This window comes from Psittacula echo, assembly GCF_963264785.1.
Source record: "Psittacula echo genome assembly, chromosome: Z".
NCBI classification, from domain to species: Eukaryota; Metazoa; Chordata; class Aves; order Psittaciformes; family Psittacidae; genus Psittacula; species Psittacula echo.
In genome coordinates this window covers 73,526,819-73,542,070 of record NC_137742.1, presented here as the reverse complement: position 1 = coordinate 73,542,070, position 15,252 = coordinate 73,526,819, and the positions used below count along the sequence as shown (strand labels likewise).

The following is a 15,252-nucleotide window of genomic DNA, read 5'->3' as shown; positions in this document are numbered from 1 at the left end:
GATGGCTTGACTTCGGAGTCTAATATAGTTTATTTGCATTTAACACTGAACTCTGTATACAGTTATAAAACATCTACCTGGAGCCATAAACCAAACAACTGTTTTCCAGACCACAGGAATTACAGGCATTATGAAATGAAAAGAATTACAGATAATATATAATGAACTGCTTTTTATCTAGAACACTCACCTTATTTCCATGACCAAAGAAGAATTGATTTTCCAGCCTTCTACAGGATGGTGGAAGATTGAGGAGCCACTCTTTTGAATTGTCTTATCAGAGCTATTGATCATTGATCTACTCAAACTCAATTCACCATCTCTGCAACACAATATAGAAAAGACAGAATTACATCAAGGCTAACTCTGGTTTTAAGAAATTTATGTCACAAGCATCAGTGATACATACATTTATTCATAACAAAAAGAAGGAATTGTCTCTCTGTTTGCCAAAGCAAATAAACTATACCTGTGAGAAATGTATGGGACATCTGTAACTAATACTTGGATATGCAGTTTAAGAGCACCTTTATATTTATAATGAAATAAGTGTAACAATAAATTCCAAATTGTGACGTTTGACCCAAACTTTACTATGTTTGTGAGACATATTCTGAACTTCCATATTCCCGTACTCAACTAAGAATTAAGTGTTAACTTTCAAGCCTTTGACCAGCAATTGTTCACGTTCTATAATGATGGCCTAGTAGACTCCCTTTCGCTCCTATCAATGCTAAGAGACTTTCATGCACAGAAATCTGGAGTTCAGAAGCATACAAACTACAAAATTTCCTCAAGGCTTCCTGAAACTTTCATATGCATACATCTAAGCAACCCCAGTTGTCTTATCCTCTTCATCAATCTTAACATAGTCATAAATTTTGGTAAGGTGAGCTTAAAAAAATAAAAAAAAAAATACAGTAAGCTGTGGGTGATGATCATTAACCTGTGATAAGGTATCATAATTTTAGCAGAGAAGCTAGAAAAACACAAGCACAACTGAAGGTGTTATGTCTAAAATCTAGTTTTAGGTCCATAGGTTTCTATTGCCTTCCAAATTGTTTCCATTTGGGTGCCAGAGCAACACTCAGCTGAGTTCAAACATAGCTGTTAATCATTCTACCACACAGAACACTTTGTATCAGTCATGCAGAAATATATAATAACAGTAACATATAGAAATCTCTTTATCTGTTAAATATGCTTGCTCCAAAATACTGCCAATAACAGCAACTTCACTTAGTTTGCATACAGAACTTTTGACCAGCCACTCAAACAACAGAATAGAAAAGATGTGAATCTGTAAGCTTTCTAGGGAATCACTGACCCTTGTTTCCCTGTGATTGTAAATTCTTAAAACAATTGGATCCTTGCCCTTAGAAAGAGCTACAGCAACATTATTGTTGCATATAATATATATAAAAAGTATTAACATTTGCTAAATTATATAGCAAACTAAATTCAAACTAACCTGAAACGGGACATTAATTAAGCTAAATTAATAAAACTGGTAACCTAGTCATTTTCAAAAATTGCTGTGAATGCAAAAGCCCTGTAACTAATAAATTAATATTCTACACCTCATCAAAAACAAGCCAGCATTGCTAGCAAAGCACTCCCTCCCTCACCCTGTTTACACCAACACTCTGAATATTGACATTGCGCAGACTCATAGGTAAGACTGCCACCTACCGAAAAGCTTACAACTTCAGGTAACCCTAGGTACAAGATATATATGTAAATTACCTAAATCACCAACTTAAGGATATGGGAGGATGCTGCACAACTCCCTGAATCAAAAAAAAAAACAGAATGTAGGTAATACTTTTTGCTATTTTAAAGTGGTGGTTTGTTTTGGGTTTGTTTTTTTTTTTTCCCTTAAGAAAATTCGATAATGGTTATAAATATATTTATTACTTATGTTTTCCGGCATGGAGTTTACACATCTAAAATGAGATTACCAAAATACTTCCAGGCAAAGTACTCAGTCTAGAAGCACTACAGAGATGTCTTCATTTTATGCTGGGTTAAACAATATCCAGTAGGCACGTGAACAGTAACACAGGTGACAAAACTTGACAACAAAACATGTTGCCAAAACCTAAAGCACCTAAGCCTTTGAAATACGGTTGTCTTCCATATTCACAATTTAAATCCGCAGTGACCTACAGAGTCTGCAGTAAAACTACATTAAATTAAGTGGTCAGGAAGTAAAAGGAGTTCCTAGGCAGTTTGTGTTAAACTTCTACAATGAGCACAAAGGTGCTCACTTACATGATCCTTTCCCTTTTATTGGTATTGTTTTATTCAATTTTCACCTAAAGTAATATTAAATGAACTAGCAGATAAAAAACTAAACTTACTCCAGAAAATCCTTCATTGTGCAAACAACTGTGAAACAAATTCAGGCTACTTTGTATCTTCTAGGATCACTGCAAATCCTCTCTGATGGAAACGAAAGACTGCCACAGCGTGACAGCAACTTGTGGCTGACAAGTATCAACGTTCACTTGGAATTACATTGCCTCAGTGACCAATCAGACAAGTATAATAAGACCATATCTTCTCATCAAGACAGTTCATTAAATACAAATAACTGCTTTCAAGCATATTCCATATCAGCAGCAGATTACACACATTCCACGCAGTAAGCATGTTTCACTACTTCCTTAACTTTTAAAGGGACATTACTATCTAGAAGGGCATGCTTTCACAATTACTGTCCTAGGACACTTGCTATGAGAACACAGTGCATACTTCAGAAATGCACATTGTCCATTTTTGAATGTCTGGGATTCACCTGGGATTAGTGTCACTAATAACAACCACCTCACACATTCACAGTTCTACATTACTGGTACTTCTGGAAGTAAAAAAATCCCACAGAAAACTGACTTTGCTTGCTCATGCGGCCAGTCAAAAATAACCAAATGGCATGAGCCCTTCCCTCAGGAGAAAGGCAAGTGTAACATCTATAGTGGCAGCAGACACTAGTAATGCACCTGGGGGTCTTTTTCCTACTTCATTCAGTAATGGATGGTATGAGAAGCTGGGAAAAGAAACTATATTCCAGTATCTTTAGCAAAAGCACGAGACTGCACAAGAAATCTCACTGATACCAAAGTAGAGATGTCACTAAATGACAGCTATGTTTCAAAGTGGTGTTAAGGATATACATATTGATGACTAAATATACTTATTTTCTTTCTTTTAATATTAAATCATTAGTTCATTTTAGTACCTTTTAGATCATGCAAAACAATGTGTTGCAAACTGAAGAGGGCTTTTCTGTTTCTGCAAATATATATGGGTTCTACCCAGTGACTAATTTCTGAATCATTTTAGTAGCTACCTCTAGTCTGACAGGAAGGAGTACATATTAAGATATATGGGTATCTTTAATGCTGAATCTCCCTTACACACTTATTTCCACATGTATTTTTGCACACCTATGACCCCAAAACTTCCATACATCTCGTAAGCGTGCTAATACCACAGCATTACGGCAGGAACTGGGCTTACAACTCGGCTGAGCAAGAGGGAGTTAGCAGCAAGTTCTGAACACCTTTTAACACCAAGGGAAGCAAACATCGCATCTTTAACAATGCAGACAGACAGGCGTGGCCAGCTCCTGCTCCCTGCTCCGGGGAGGTGCCGAGGCCACTGACACACAGCTGTCCCCAGCTGTGCCCTGCTGCCCACAGCCTGCTCCGGCAAGGGCTGGGGAAAAGAGATGCACTTTCTGCCTTTAATGCTGGGAACCGCAGGGCACGAAGTAGGTTGTACCTGTCCCAGCTTTCTTCAGGCCCGTACACACACTTACAAGCTCCTTATGCCTCCTCTTCAAATTAAGGCAGGGGCTTACACCAAGGACGAATCTGCCCCACAGTCGGTCTGCACAAGCAAAGTGTGAGCCCCTTCCCCGCCTTTGCTGATTTCACCAAGCCACCGCGGAATTTATGCATCCCTTCTGCGAAAACGAAAGAAAATTACACCCCTCCAATGGAAAACAGGCTTGGTTGTAAACACAGCATCTTCACAGAGCAGCTGCAAGTTGGGAGAAAACCGGAGAATACAGGCAAGCACGTACACAAACTTAATCCGCAACACAGATAGCTGAGATGCAAACAAAAACATGGAAAGAGACTTTTCGCCTTTTATTTTCAACCGAAGACAGGTAGGAGACTGAAAATAGGTACCAGGGTCCCGGCGACAGACCAAGAGTTTCCAGCGGAGGGGCCTCGGGAACTAAGGGGGGTGTCCCGCAAATATCCCCAAGGAGCACCTAAGTTAAGGCAAACTTTAAGGACAGAGAGGTAGGAGCACCTGGAGCTGCCAGCGGCCGCGCACCTCGGCACGCTGCTCCCTAAAGGCTTCCAAAGCAGGAAACGAGGCACAACGCGCTCCGGCAGTCGCCACCGCTGCTCCAGCAGGCCCGGTCCTCGGAGAGCAGGCTCAGTCAGGTGAATTCCGCGGTTTTATTACCGGGGCTGGGTGGACGCAGCACCGGGCATCCCCCGCCCGTCCCCGTTACCTCCAGCCACTGATCTCCGACACCTCAACTTGCTCGTAACCCGTCCCGCACAACCCCCTCTCCCCCCATGCCTTCCCCCAGCCCGACCTGTGACCAGCCACCGCCGGAGGAACCTGAAGAGACCCCCGTGGGGCCAGGGAAAGTACCTCAGACGGCGATACCGACCCTCGGGGGAGCCCTCCCAGCTCGGCGCCCCGCAATTACCCGGCGAGAGGTGCCTCCTGACGCTCCTCGGTCCGCGCTATTTCTTTTGTCTTATAAAAGATGAGGAGGAGACTTATCGTGCACACAGTCCACCTCTTCCTGACTGAACGCATGTCTTCTGCGAAACGCGACGGTCCCCCTCCCCCTTTTCCTTTGTTTGTCAGGGTTGTGCGGAAAAACAACTCCACACGCGGCAAGGATCGCCGAAAACACAGTAATATTTCTTTTCTTCTTTCTTTCTTTCTTTTTTTTTTTTTTTTTTTTTTTTTTTTTTTTTAGCAACTATTAAAGGAAATAAAAATAAACGCCAAGGCGGGCGCGGGCGCTTGGGGTTGTTTGGCAGCTAAGTTTGTCTGTCTTTCATCCTGCTCTCTCCTGATCAAGCAGCCGGGCTCCTAGGCGGACGCTCGCCGTCTTCGGCCGGGGGCACTGGTGCGTCGTGCCGTTGCCGAGACGCTCTCCTCCCTCTCCCGCCGCCGCTGCTGCCGCTGCTGCTACTGCGGCTGCTACTGCAGCTGCTGCCGTCGCTGCTACTACCGCTGCCGCCCCGGTTCCGCTGCGGCCCCCTCGCGACCGCGGTGGCGGCCCAGGGGCGACGCTGGCACCGCCCTCCTCACGGCGGGGCGGTGGCGGCCGAAGCGCGGCCAATGGGCGCCGCGCGGGGCGGGCACCCGGCGCTGAGACCGGCAGCGGCTACGGGCGGTGCCGGGTTGGAGCCGAGGAGACCTAAGGCTGGAGCTCTCCTTCTGTTGAGTTCCCGCTGTGTTTGGAGAGCGGCCGCTTGGGGCACCTTGTACCGCGTCGTCTACTGAGCGTCGGAAAGTTTGATCAGGGACCGGCTCTGCCGGTACCACTAAAGGAGCGTCACGCTTCCTTTCCTGAGGAGGTTTAGGGTGTTGTCAATTTTATATTTAGTTATTTATTTACTCAGCCCTGATGGACCTTGAATGTTGGGTGACGTTTTCCCAGCCCCGCATCTCACCCAGCCCCGACACTCAGCGGGAGAACGCGGGGCCGGGAGGATGGAAAAGGCAGAAGGGAAGCGGCCGCCTCTGGACATGCGCCTCGGGAGGATAACCCCGATCCCGGCCAAACCCACCGCCCAGCTCGCGCTCCCCGTTCCATTTACACGGTGTCAACATGACCGTTGCTTTCCTACTTGTAGCATGGTTTTCCTGAAAAGCACCAAAAAAACCCCAATAAAAACCAACGCCTCCATCCCTCAAAAAAAAAAAAAAAAAAAAAAAAAAAAAAAAAAAAAACACCACGAAGCCCCAAAACAAACAAAACCCCTTTTAAACGTATAATGCAACATAAAAAAGAAATAATGAGTTACATCCACTTTTCTTTGCCTTCCTTGAAGTGTTTGGGCTGTCCTGGACTACCCTCATTTGATGTGACAGGCATCTGCCCACAGCCCTTAAGTTTGCTTTTATAGAGCAGGCTTCAACACCAACATCACTCTCCCACGGGGATCCAGGAAGGATTTGTGACAAATCTAGTGTGACTCCTCTCCTTCTAGCTTAAGTTTAGAGCAGGAGCTCTTCTATGTCAAGGAGACAGAATCTTCCCGGTGTCTATTTAATCTGATATGTTATCTGCAGCACTGTTTGGTTAACAGACATTTCGCAGCAAGATGCAAGCAGATTTGGAGATAAACATGTTTTTTTGTTTCCTCAGAGAATATTCCCTCACAGGCATTAAAAGTGAAGAAAGGTTAGAGAAATCCTTGAGAAAGTCAAGGCTGCTAATAGTTGTTATGTTCTAAAAATCAATTTTGTTTAATAGGAGAGGTTTAATTCAGCTTCAGTGGAATGGAATGGAAACTGCAATTTTCCACACAAGCCAGATCAAACTGGTTTTTGTGCTCTTCTCTGCTGTGACTTTGATAACCGAGTCTCAGGAAGTGAACTCTAAATAGCATCAGTAGCAAAAGGAGAAAAACCCATTCTATCTGTGAGCATCAACTTCAAATTTCACTTGGTATAATTCATATCAGATAGTCTCTTCTAGAAAATAAAAAAGTGTATTCAGTGTAAAACCCTATTTAATACCATTGTAAAAACTGCATCACTTGTTCAGCTTAAAAGCCAGGATTCCATCTGTCTTGTTAGCCCTGATGAACATCTGTAGTGCTCTTTTTTTATACATTACATTATTTTTGTCTCTTAGATTGCTTTTATAATTAGACAGGCTCATCAGCAACAGATAATTGAAAATGTATACAGAAGATCCTAAATTCACCCATCTTCACTGGTGGTTTTGCTTGATTCCACCCACAGACACCAGTGGCTGCTTACAATATTTGTTAGCCACAGCAGCTCTCAGTTTCATGCCAGGCCATGTGCACATTCAGAAAGCAGTGTGTCTTCAGCTTCTTCTTCCCCATCTTCTGCTGCATTCCCATTGAAGCTTAAAATCCATCTCCCTTCCTACTTTATATGGACTAATCCTCAATCCACACAAGGAATCCTTGCTTGCATCCAAGAGACTTGAGGACTGAGAGTGATGGGTGTCATGAGATGCCTTGTCCAGCAGTGCCCTTTTTTCTTTGTGCTCACTACACTTGCAATCAGTCTGACTGAAAACTGATCTTCATCATCTACAAGCACCAAAAAAGTTGACTCCAGATGACTCTATGTACAGGTAGCCACTGCAGCCTCATCTGGGCAAATAGATGTTTTCGGGGGTTTTTTATGCCTGTGTGTTTTAAGTACCACCAACAGTACCAGCATTTGCTTTACAATGCTCCCAGCACCCTATCTAATATTGTAACTACAAGCTCTAAACAGTTAAAACTCCAAAACTTTTATTCAGTTATTAAAATGTAAAACTGTCAGTTTACACTTGAGTAAAATACAAAGAAAAGCTTTTCCAAAAGCACACATTAATAATCTGTGGTCATTTTCCTGAAAAATGAGGCCATTCCCATGCCTAACATTCTGCTAGCACAAAAGCATATTGCTGGGTCAGAAGACGACTATGGGATCCTGAGAGGTAACCCAGCACATCCCCTGTCACACGGCAGCATTTGGGATATCACTCAAGTACCTGACTCATACATAGTGGTTTAAGCCCAGATGGTAACTCAGCACCACGCAACTGCTCGCTCAGCTCCCTCTTTCCCTCTCCCTGGGCTGGATGAGGAGGAGAATTGAAAGAATGTAAAATCCATGGGTTGAGATAAGAACAGTTTGATAACTAAAATAAAGTAAAAAACAGTGATAATAGAAAGAATACCAACAATAACTATAATAATAATAGGGAATGACAATTAAAAAAAAAAATAGAAAATTCAGAAAACACAAGTGATGCATAATACAATTGCTCACCATCTGCTGATCGATACCTAGCCTGACTCAAGAAGCGATTGGTCCCTTCCAGGTAACTCCCCCCAGGTTATACACTGGGCATGCTCTGTGATATGAATACCCCTTCGGCTAGTTAGGATCAGGTGTCCTTTCTCTGCTCCCTGTTCACTGAGAGAGCATCAGAGACTGAAAAGTCCTTGATCAGGGTAAGCATTACTTAACAACAACTAAAAACCTTGGTGTGTTATCCGCATTGTTTTCAGACTACAGCCAAAACACAGCACTGCACCAGCTACTAGGAAGAAAAATAACTCTCCCAGCTAAGCCAGGACAGTATCCATTCCTTATTCCATACCGTTTACATCATTCTCAGATCCCACAGTTTCCAATATACTATCATTTTTTCTGTGTCTATGGATATAGATAGATACAGATATAAATATAGGTATAGACATATAGATAGATATAGATATATAAATACTTATGGACAGATATCATTGCTGCGTTCATGGGCCATCCCTATAAAAGTTTGTTGAGTTATATAAGTCCATTACATTGGGCTTCATCTGTTCTTTCAAGGCAGGAGAGATGGTGTGTGATGCTGAATCGTTGCCTGCTAACATCAGTTCTGATTTTATCACTGCTGCAGTTGCCCAGTTTTGTCAAAGTTCATGCTTTGTTAGTATGATAATCAAAAGAAAGTTGTCAGTGGTGATCTGAGCTCCCTGCTTCTGGTGACAGTAATGGGAGATTTCTGCTGCTGCTGCCACTGCTACCTACCCTGTTCTTCAAGAGTTCTGCTGTTAGCAACTCCACCACCTGTTGTCTCAATTGATTTGATCTTGTGGTGATTCACTGTCTTCATCTTCTGTGCATCCTATTATTCTAAGCTCTGTGGTTATCTGTGTAGCAGGTTCCAAGAGTCACAGGAGTCATTTAAAAGTTGATCCAGGGTAAATTGTAAGCTTGTTTAGTCTCTTCCAAATCAGTCCTGGTCCTCTCTGTTTCAGAAATAGCCTTACAGCTGTGATTACAGCAACGAAGACTCATCTCATAGCATTTCTGACAAGGTTTCCCTCCTAGTCTTATTCTCTAGTTCTGTAATATACTCAAGTACAGACACATGTAGAATATAGATATGAGCATACATATAACATAATTGAGCCAGGTGGTATGTTTCCTTTGCAATGACAAAGTTTCTTAAAACACAAAATGAGATTACTCTATAGAGAATTTAAACATTCATATCTAGTACTTCACCAATTCCTTTAATTACCTTTCTTTAATTTATCATCAACAGCACTTCATAACTCTAACAAGCGTATGATTTATTTTACATGACTTTAAGAGATGGTTTAGTTCTGTGAACCCAGAAACATGTTCAGTAAATCATATTTCATGGCAGCTGGTGATGACAGTAAAATTTCTTTCATGAAGACCACTGAAGGAGCAAAAATGTGAATAATACAAATAATCATGTGTTTAAGCATTTCAAATTTCAGAGTGCTAATTAGCTCCTACGGCAAAGAGTTCTTGAAAGAAAGCATTTCATGCTGAATAAAGTAGCTTGAAACGTTTACATTTGTTAAAATACATTACTCCTTTTTGCATTAAGAGTATTTCATGTTGTGTGTGGGTGCCTAGAAATATCTTCTGACTTAATTCAGCCCTCGCTATCACTGAAGACAGAGAAACACTTAAAGAGAGGAGAAGCTGTAGCATTTCCATCACTGGATGCCTTTAGGATTAAGTTACACAAATCTCTAGATTCTTAACCCATGGGGGAAGGATGAATGAAGTAACTTTTTCAGGTCTTTTCTAACTAAATGTTTAATGTATAATTTTTATGTAAATCTGCTCAAATTACAGCAAGTAGAGTGTTCTGATTTCCATATAGTAGCTTTTAATAGACTATTTTGAAAAGGTCATGTTTTTGTTCTTGCTTTTGTTTCAAAAATAGGCATGGCTGATGCTTCATCCTTGCATGTGTTTAACACTTAACTGTGATTTAGTCCTATGCAATGTGTTTAATAGTATTAACTATTCAAACTTTGTTGTAAAAAAGAAACATCAGTTAAAACAGTGAATGATTCTTTGAGAAATTTTTGAGTACTAATTAGTTTTCATCAATATCCTTAAGTGATATTTTCATTAATGGCTCAAGCAGACACCAGACATTCCCATTGTTTGCTTAATGCTAACATGCACAGGACACTAATACTTTGCAGAAGTACTCTTACAGCCAAAATTTGAATATCTTCTATGCTTCTATTTGTCACCACCTATATATCACTTTTGTTAGCTATCCTCTTGTCTGAAATGTAATCTAATTGTTATTATAGTAGAGGCATAGTCCTGTATTGCACTTTCAGCATTACTGACATTGCAAATAGCAGCATTTTACATATATAAGCTTCATAAAGCAACAGCTTTTCTTTAGACAGCAGAATTAAAGATGATGCAGTAAACTGCATTTTTGTGTAATTATTCCACTGCATAGGACTCAAGGTTAGGTTTGCAACGCTTAAATTTCTCTTGATGTTCAAAGACACAAAAAGCAGGTCAGAATACATATTCAGATCCACCTTCCCTGTCATGTTTGTGACTAACATGCAATGATGACTCAGTGTTTGCAATTGCCTTGCAGAGAAAACAAAGGATCAATAATGTGGAGACTGTTGCAGTAAGCTTATCTGAATCTCTTAACCATTTCTTTGTGTGTGTGATAGGAAGAGAACATCCTTTTCTCTAGAATAAACGCTACAGCAATTCATTAGAAAGCATTGGAACTAAATCCCAATGAAGCCATATTCTCTGTTTTACATTCTTCTGTGCACTAACGTATTTATCCAGTGCAGAAGTCCCCAGATGAAATTGCAGTGTAACAGCCAAGAAGGATGTTTAATTCATGGGCACTCACTGTTGTGTTTATTATATTGCAAAATTCTGTGATTGAGGCACACTTTTATATAATGGTAAAATATGAATTATATTAACATTTCAAGGAGAGTGATCATACAGATAGAGGCCAACCTAAAAGAAGACATTGTCAGTTGTCATGATCTTACTTTTGTGACATAGGATATTGTAAGTGTCCTATAGATTTTCATTAAAGACATGCAAATTTTCTGCTAATTCAAAATGGTTATCAGCTAGTATGCCTTTCAGGAAGGCTAAAACCTTACTGCTTTAAATCCAAATGGCTATACCATTCATTTCATATGTGTGAAATTTGATAATGATGAGCTATGTTACTTTCCCATATTTTTCCAGTGAGGCTCAAGGCAGTCTGCCCTTAGGGAAAATAATCATCCTGTATTTCTTATAGTTGGGATGAAGAGAAGAAATGGTGAAACAGAAATAAGGATTAAATGACACTGGGAAAATCACAGAAGAAAAAAAGAGAAGAGGAAGTAGACATATAAGAAGGATGGGGATGAAGGGGTTAAGGGTTTGGGAACTGACAGAGAGGGAAAAAGCTGTATCTGGTCCAATAAAATAAATGGGAAAAAATGTTGAGAGTCCACAAAAGGTACAAGTTGAATGAAGGAGGATGACTGACTCAGGCGTACTAAAGAAGCTGAGGTAAGAAATACATACGGTGTGTCCACCTTTTTTCTTGAGTTGTCCTTCCTGAAAGACCAAAACAGTTGTCTCCTTTGTAAACACATTTAAGAATGTGCCTAAGCCTGTGTTCACTTCACTGTTCATATACAATTGTGTTTTGGAGTCTGAAGAATTTATCTTTATGGAACATAAAGCACAGTTAGCTAGGAGACTACTATTTACTTAAAAGTTTCTTTTGGTCAAATGGAAGGAATTACAGAAAATTTCTGGCCATATTTCCATCCTTGTAGTTTATTAATCTGCTAATTTAATAATTTAAATTTAAATAATTAAAAAATAATTAGATAAATGATTACAGCTCCAGAAAGCACTCCTCTTTCTGATTATATCATATTGCAGAAGAAAAGGTGAAGAAAGATCATGACAATATGCTAGCATTGGGTTAGTCCTGAGTTTTGGTGTTTGCTCATCCTGCAGTGAAATGTTGATCCAAAGTGGCTCTTCTTAGGAGTTAGAGTAAGCGGTCATGGTTGAGGCTAGGGTTTAGGGTTCAAGTTTGGCTTAGAGTCATTAGCATTATGGTTATGGTCATTAGAGTTTAGGGTTATGGTGTTAGGATTAGAGGTTAGGGGCTACAGCTTATGGTTAGGGTTAGTTTTAACTTAGCTGCATGGAGTCTGTGCTGGTTTTAGGAGACCTCAGGTCAGTTGTCCGAGAAAAATTCCTTACTACATGGGACAACAGGAAGACAAATGTCTGCTCTGTATTGGTTTTATGGTGTTTCCAGTAGGCCATCGAAAATAGGAAGTGAGATCATAGTCAGGCCAATCATCTCTGTTCTTGCATGCTTCATTCAAACGCTGCACAAAAAGCTCAAGTTGGTTTAGAACAAGCTCTGTTCTGTTCTGTGCTTTAGGCAAGCTTTTAGAGCTCAAAGACCTGGAAGCACAGAAAGATGAATTTAGGCTTCCACACAGCCCAGAGTCATGCAAAAAACTCTGCACCAACATATTGATTCAGAAGCAATGTTGATTGGGTCTGCCTGAAATTTTAAGTCCTGCTTTTTACTAACTGGCAGTAGGCAAACTTAAGATAAGGATCAGTGTGATTAATTGTAGTTAACATGTCAGCACACCTGCTACCAGACTACTCTTCAAGTTGCTACTGAAGAAAAAAAGTTCAAGGAAGTTTCTGAAAGACATAATAGTACTTGCTTTACACATCGATTAGTGCGTGAAGGAAGTAGATTGCATTGATTGCAAGTAGATTGCATGTAGATTACAAGTAGATTGCATATTGATATTTTTGTTCAAGTGTGTAGTCATGGTTATAAAAGCAAGGCAGATAAAACATTATATTATTTTTTAATTAATTTGAAAGGCTATGCTTTAGTTTCATTATTTGTAACACTTCATAACTCATTACTGCATGTAGGGTCATATAGTTCCTAAACACATTGTAGTGAAAATATAATACGAGAGATTATGGCATGAATTTTCCATGTGTGAGAACTGGAAAGAGATTTTCTGAGAAGATATATGATAGATTTGTGAGGTTCTACTATATTTTAGTAACAGTGAATGGCCTTACGGTGAGAACCATGATTTTACTAATAGTTCCCTGCAGGATACCTGCCTAGTCTATACAGATTTGGAGGACGGGAAAGAAGCTTTTTGTCTGAATTTGAACCACATCAGGAGCCATTCACTCTTTGGAAACTAATACTCTTTTTTGTTATTGCTAATTTTAATTTTTCTTAATTTAATGGTAGTTAAACTATATAGATAGATACTACAAAATTGCCTGACTTCCATTGCTTTGTGTTAGATAAAGTCACACAAAAGAGCTTCCCATATGCCTCTAGCAGTATTTTCTTACTTATCTCTTTGACGCATTTGCTGAGATCAAGACTACAGCTTGTTGTGATTTTTTCCCCCTTTTTTTGTTTCCTAATTAGAAAATTGCAATTCAGCAACACTTTTATGTCACCTTGTGGTTTACCCCCACTGGCAACTAAGTACCACACAGCCACTTACTCACTCCACCCTAGTGGAATGGCATGAGAATTAGAAGGGTAAAAGAGAAAACTCATGGGTTGAGATAAACACAGTTTAACAGGTAAAGCAAAAGCCGGGCACAAAAGCTAAGAAAAACAAGACCACCACTTCTCATGGTCAGGTGGGTGTTCAGCTATCTCCGGGACAGCAGGTCTCCATCACAGGTAAGGGTTATTTGGGAAAACAAAATGCCATCACTCTGAACATTCCTCTTCCTTCTTCTTCTCCCAGCTTTATATGCACCGTATGACATACAGTGTCATGCTTCCCCTCCATGACACCATATGGAGAGGGATACCCATATATTGGAGTCAGCTGTTCCAGCTGTGTCCCCTGACAACTCCTTGTGTAGCCCCAGCCTGCTCGCTTGCGATGTGGTGTGAGGTGCAGGAAGGGCCTTTTCTCTGTGTAAGCACTGCTTAGCAATAAGGAAAACATCCCTATATTGTCAACTCTGTTTTCATCAAAAATCCAAAACATAGTCCCAAACATCCAAAACATACTAGCTACTACGAAGAAAATTAACTCTATCCCAGTCAAAACCAGCACATGCCTTTATAAGTTTCAATAAAAGTAAGTCTTCTCTATGTCCAAATCTGAATTTCTGGTCAGTGGAAGATATCAGATCTATCAGTTTGGTAATGTAGACTGTTCTGCATCTGTGGGCAGGTTTGTTGTAGCTGTGAGCTCCAACACATTCTCTCTAAGAGAGGAGTGCAATATGATAGTGCTGCCTTGCAAAGGCTGTTGAAATGGTCCCGTGATCATGGCTTTATCCCCACTGTGCAAGCTGCGTTCGAGACTTCTGAGTGGGAGCGTATAGGACAAGCACTGTGGGATGAGATTAGTAAGGGGACAAAAGAAACACAAACGCACTCCACTCTGTGGAGGTTGATGTTAGACACTCTAAAAGAAATGAAATCTGAACGGGCGGCGGTGGCGTCTGTACTTATGGCCACCGCCCCCTCTTCAGAACATTCAGGAACAGGGGCGGGCACGATATCCATGGCGTTTGCTCCTCCTACTGTGCCTGCAACTGTTCCCCAAAAACTGTCACAACTGGCGGGGAGGAAAAAGTTTTGACAGCAATCACAGAGCGCAGTAAGAGTAAAAGGAACGACCACCTGCGTCCCAGATCCCGAGGGAAAAGACCCCGAGGCTGCACAGGACCCTGATCCGGGATCCCCGGAGTCAGAACCGGACTCACATCCTCCCGACTCCGACTCCGACTCCGATTCTGATTCCGAGCGGTCTGTTCAGCTCACCGACAGAGGGCAGCTGACCCGGCAGATGAACAACTTCAACTGATCCTGAAAAAGCTGGAAGCTCTGGAGGCCGGGGGAGGCGCTGCTGGGCTGTCTGCTCCACCCTCATATCGAAGGAAGGGATTCTGGGGGAGGAGTCGGGGAAAGGATCCGGAGGCGGGGGGAAAACCGGCAGGATCGGGAGGGGGGAGAAATCCGGCACATCGTTGGCGCGGGTTTATGAGGGATGCAATTGTAAACGAGGAATTTGCCGACATGGGGCCTTTGGCTTACCCAGTGTTCACCACCCAGCAAAGGGCTAAACAGTGTGGGGG

At 41.4% G+C, this 15,252-nt stretch overlaps 1 protein-coding gene across 4 annotated transcripts in view; it reads right to left on the bottom strand.

Annotated features, from left to right (window-relative positions):
• The window catches only part of ST8SIA4 (ST8 alpha-N-acetyl-neuraminide alpha-2,8-sialyltransferase 4), a 55,928-nt gene extending 50,593 nt beyond the window's left edge, over window positions 1-5,335 (bottom strand). For 2 of the 4 annotated variants that reach the window (XR_013958840.1, XM_080638803.1), the window contains exons 1-2: window positions 4,739-5,335; window positions 191-322 (exon numbers count right to left, since the gene is read on the bottom strand). Coding sequence is in view for 3 of the 4 variants with exons in the window: in XM_080638803.1 (XP_080494929.1) it covers window positions 191-322; window positions 4,739-4,851 (245 nt within the window). In the remaining variant the exon portion in view is untranslated. Of the gene's footprint in view, window positions 1-190; window positions 323-3,823; window positions 3,971-4,680 lie in introns of all 4 variants that reach the window. The other 2 variants (XM_080638804.1, XM_080638805.1) reach the window with 2 other exon arrangements.
• Window positions 5,336-15,252: the final 9,917 nt, after the last annotated feature.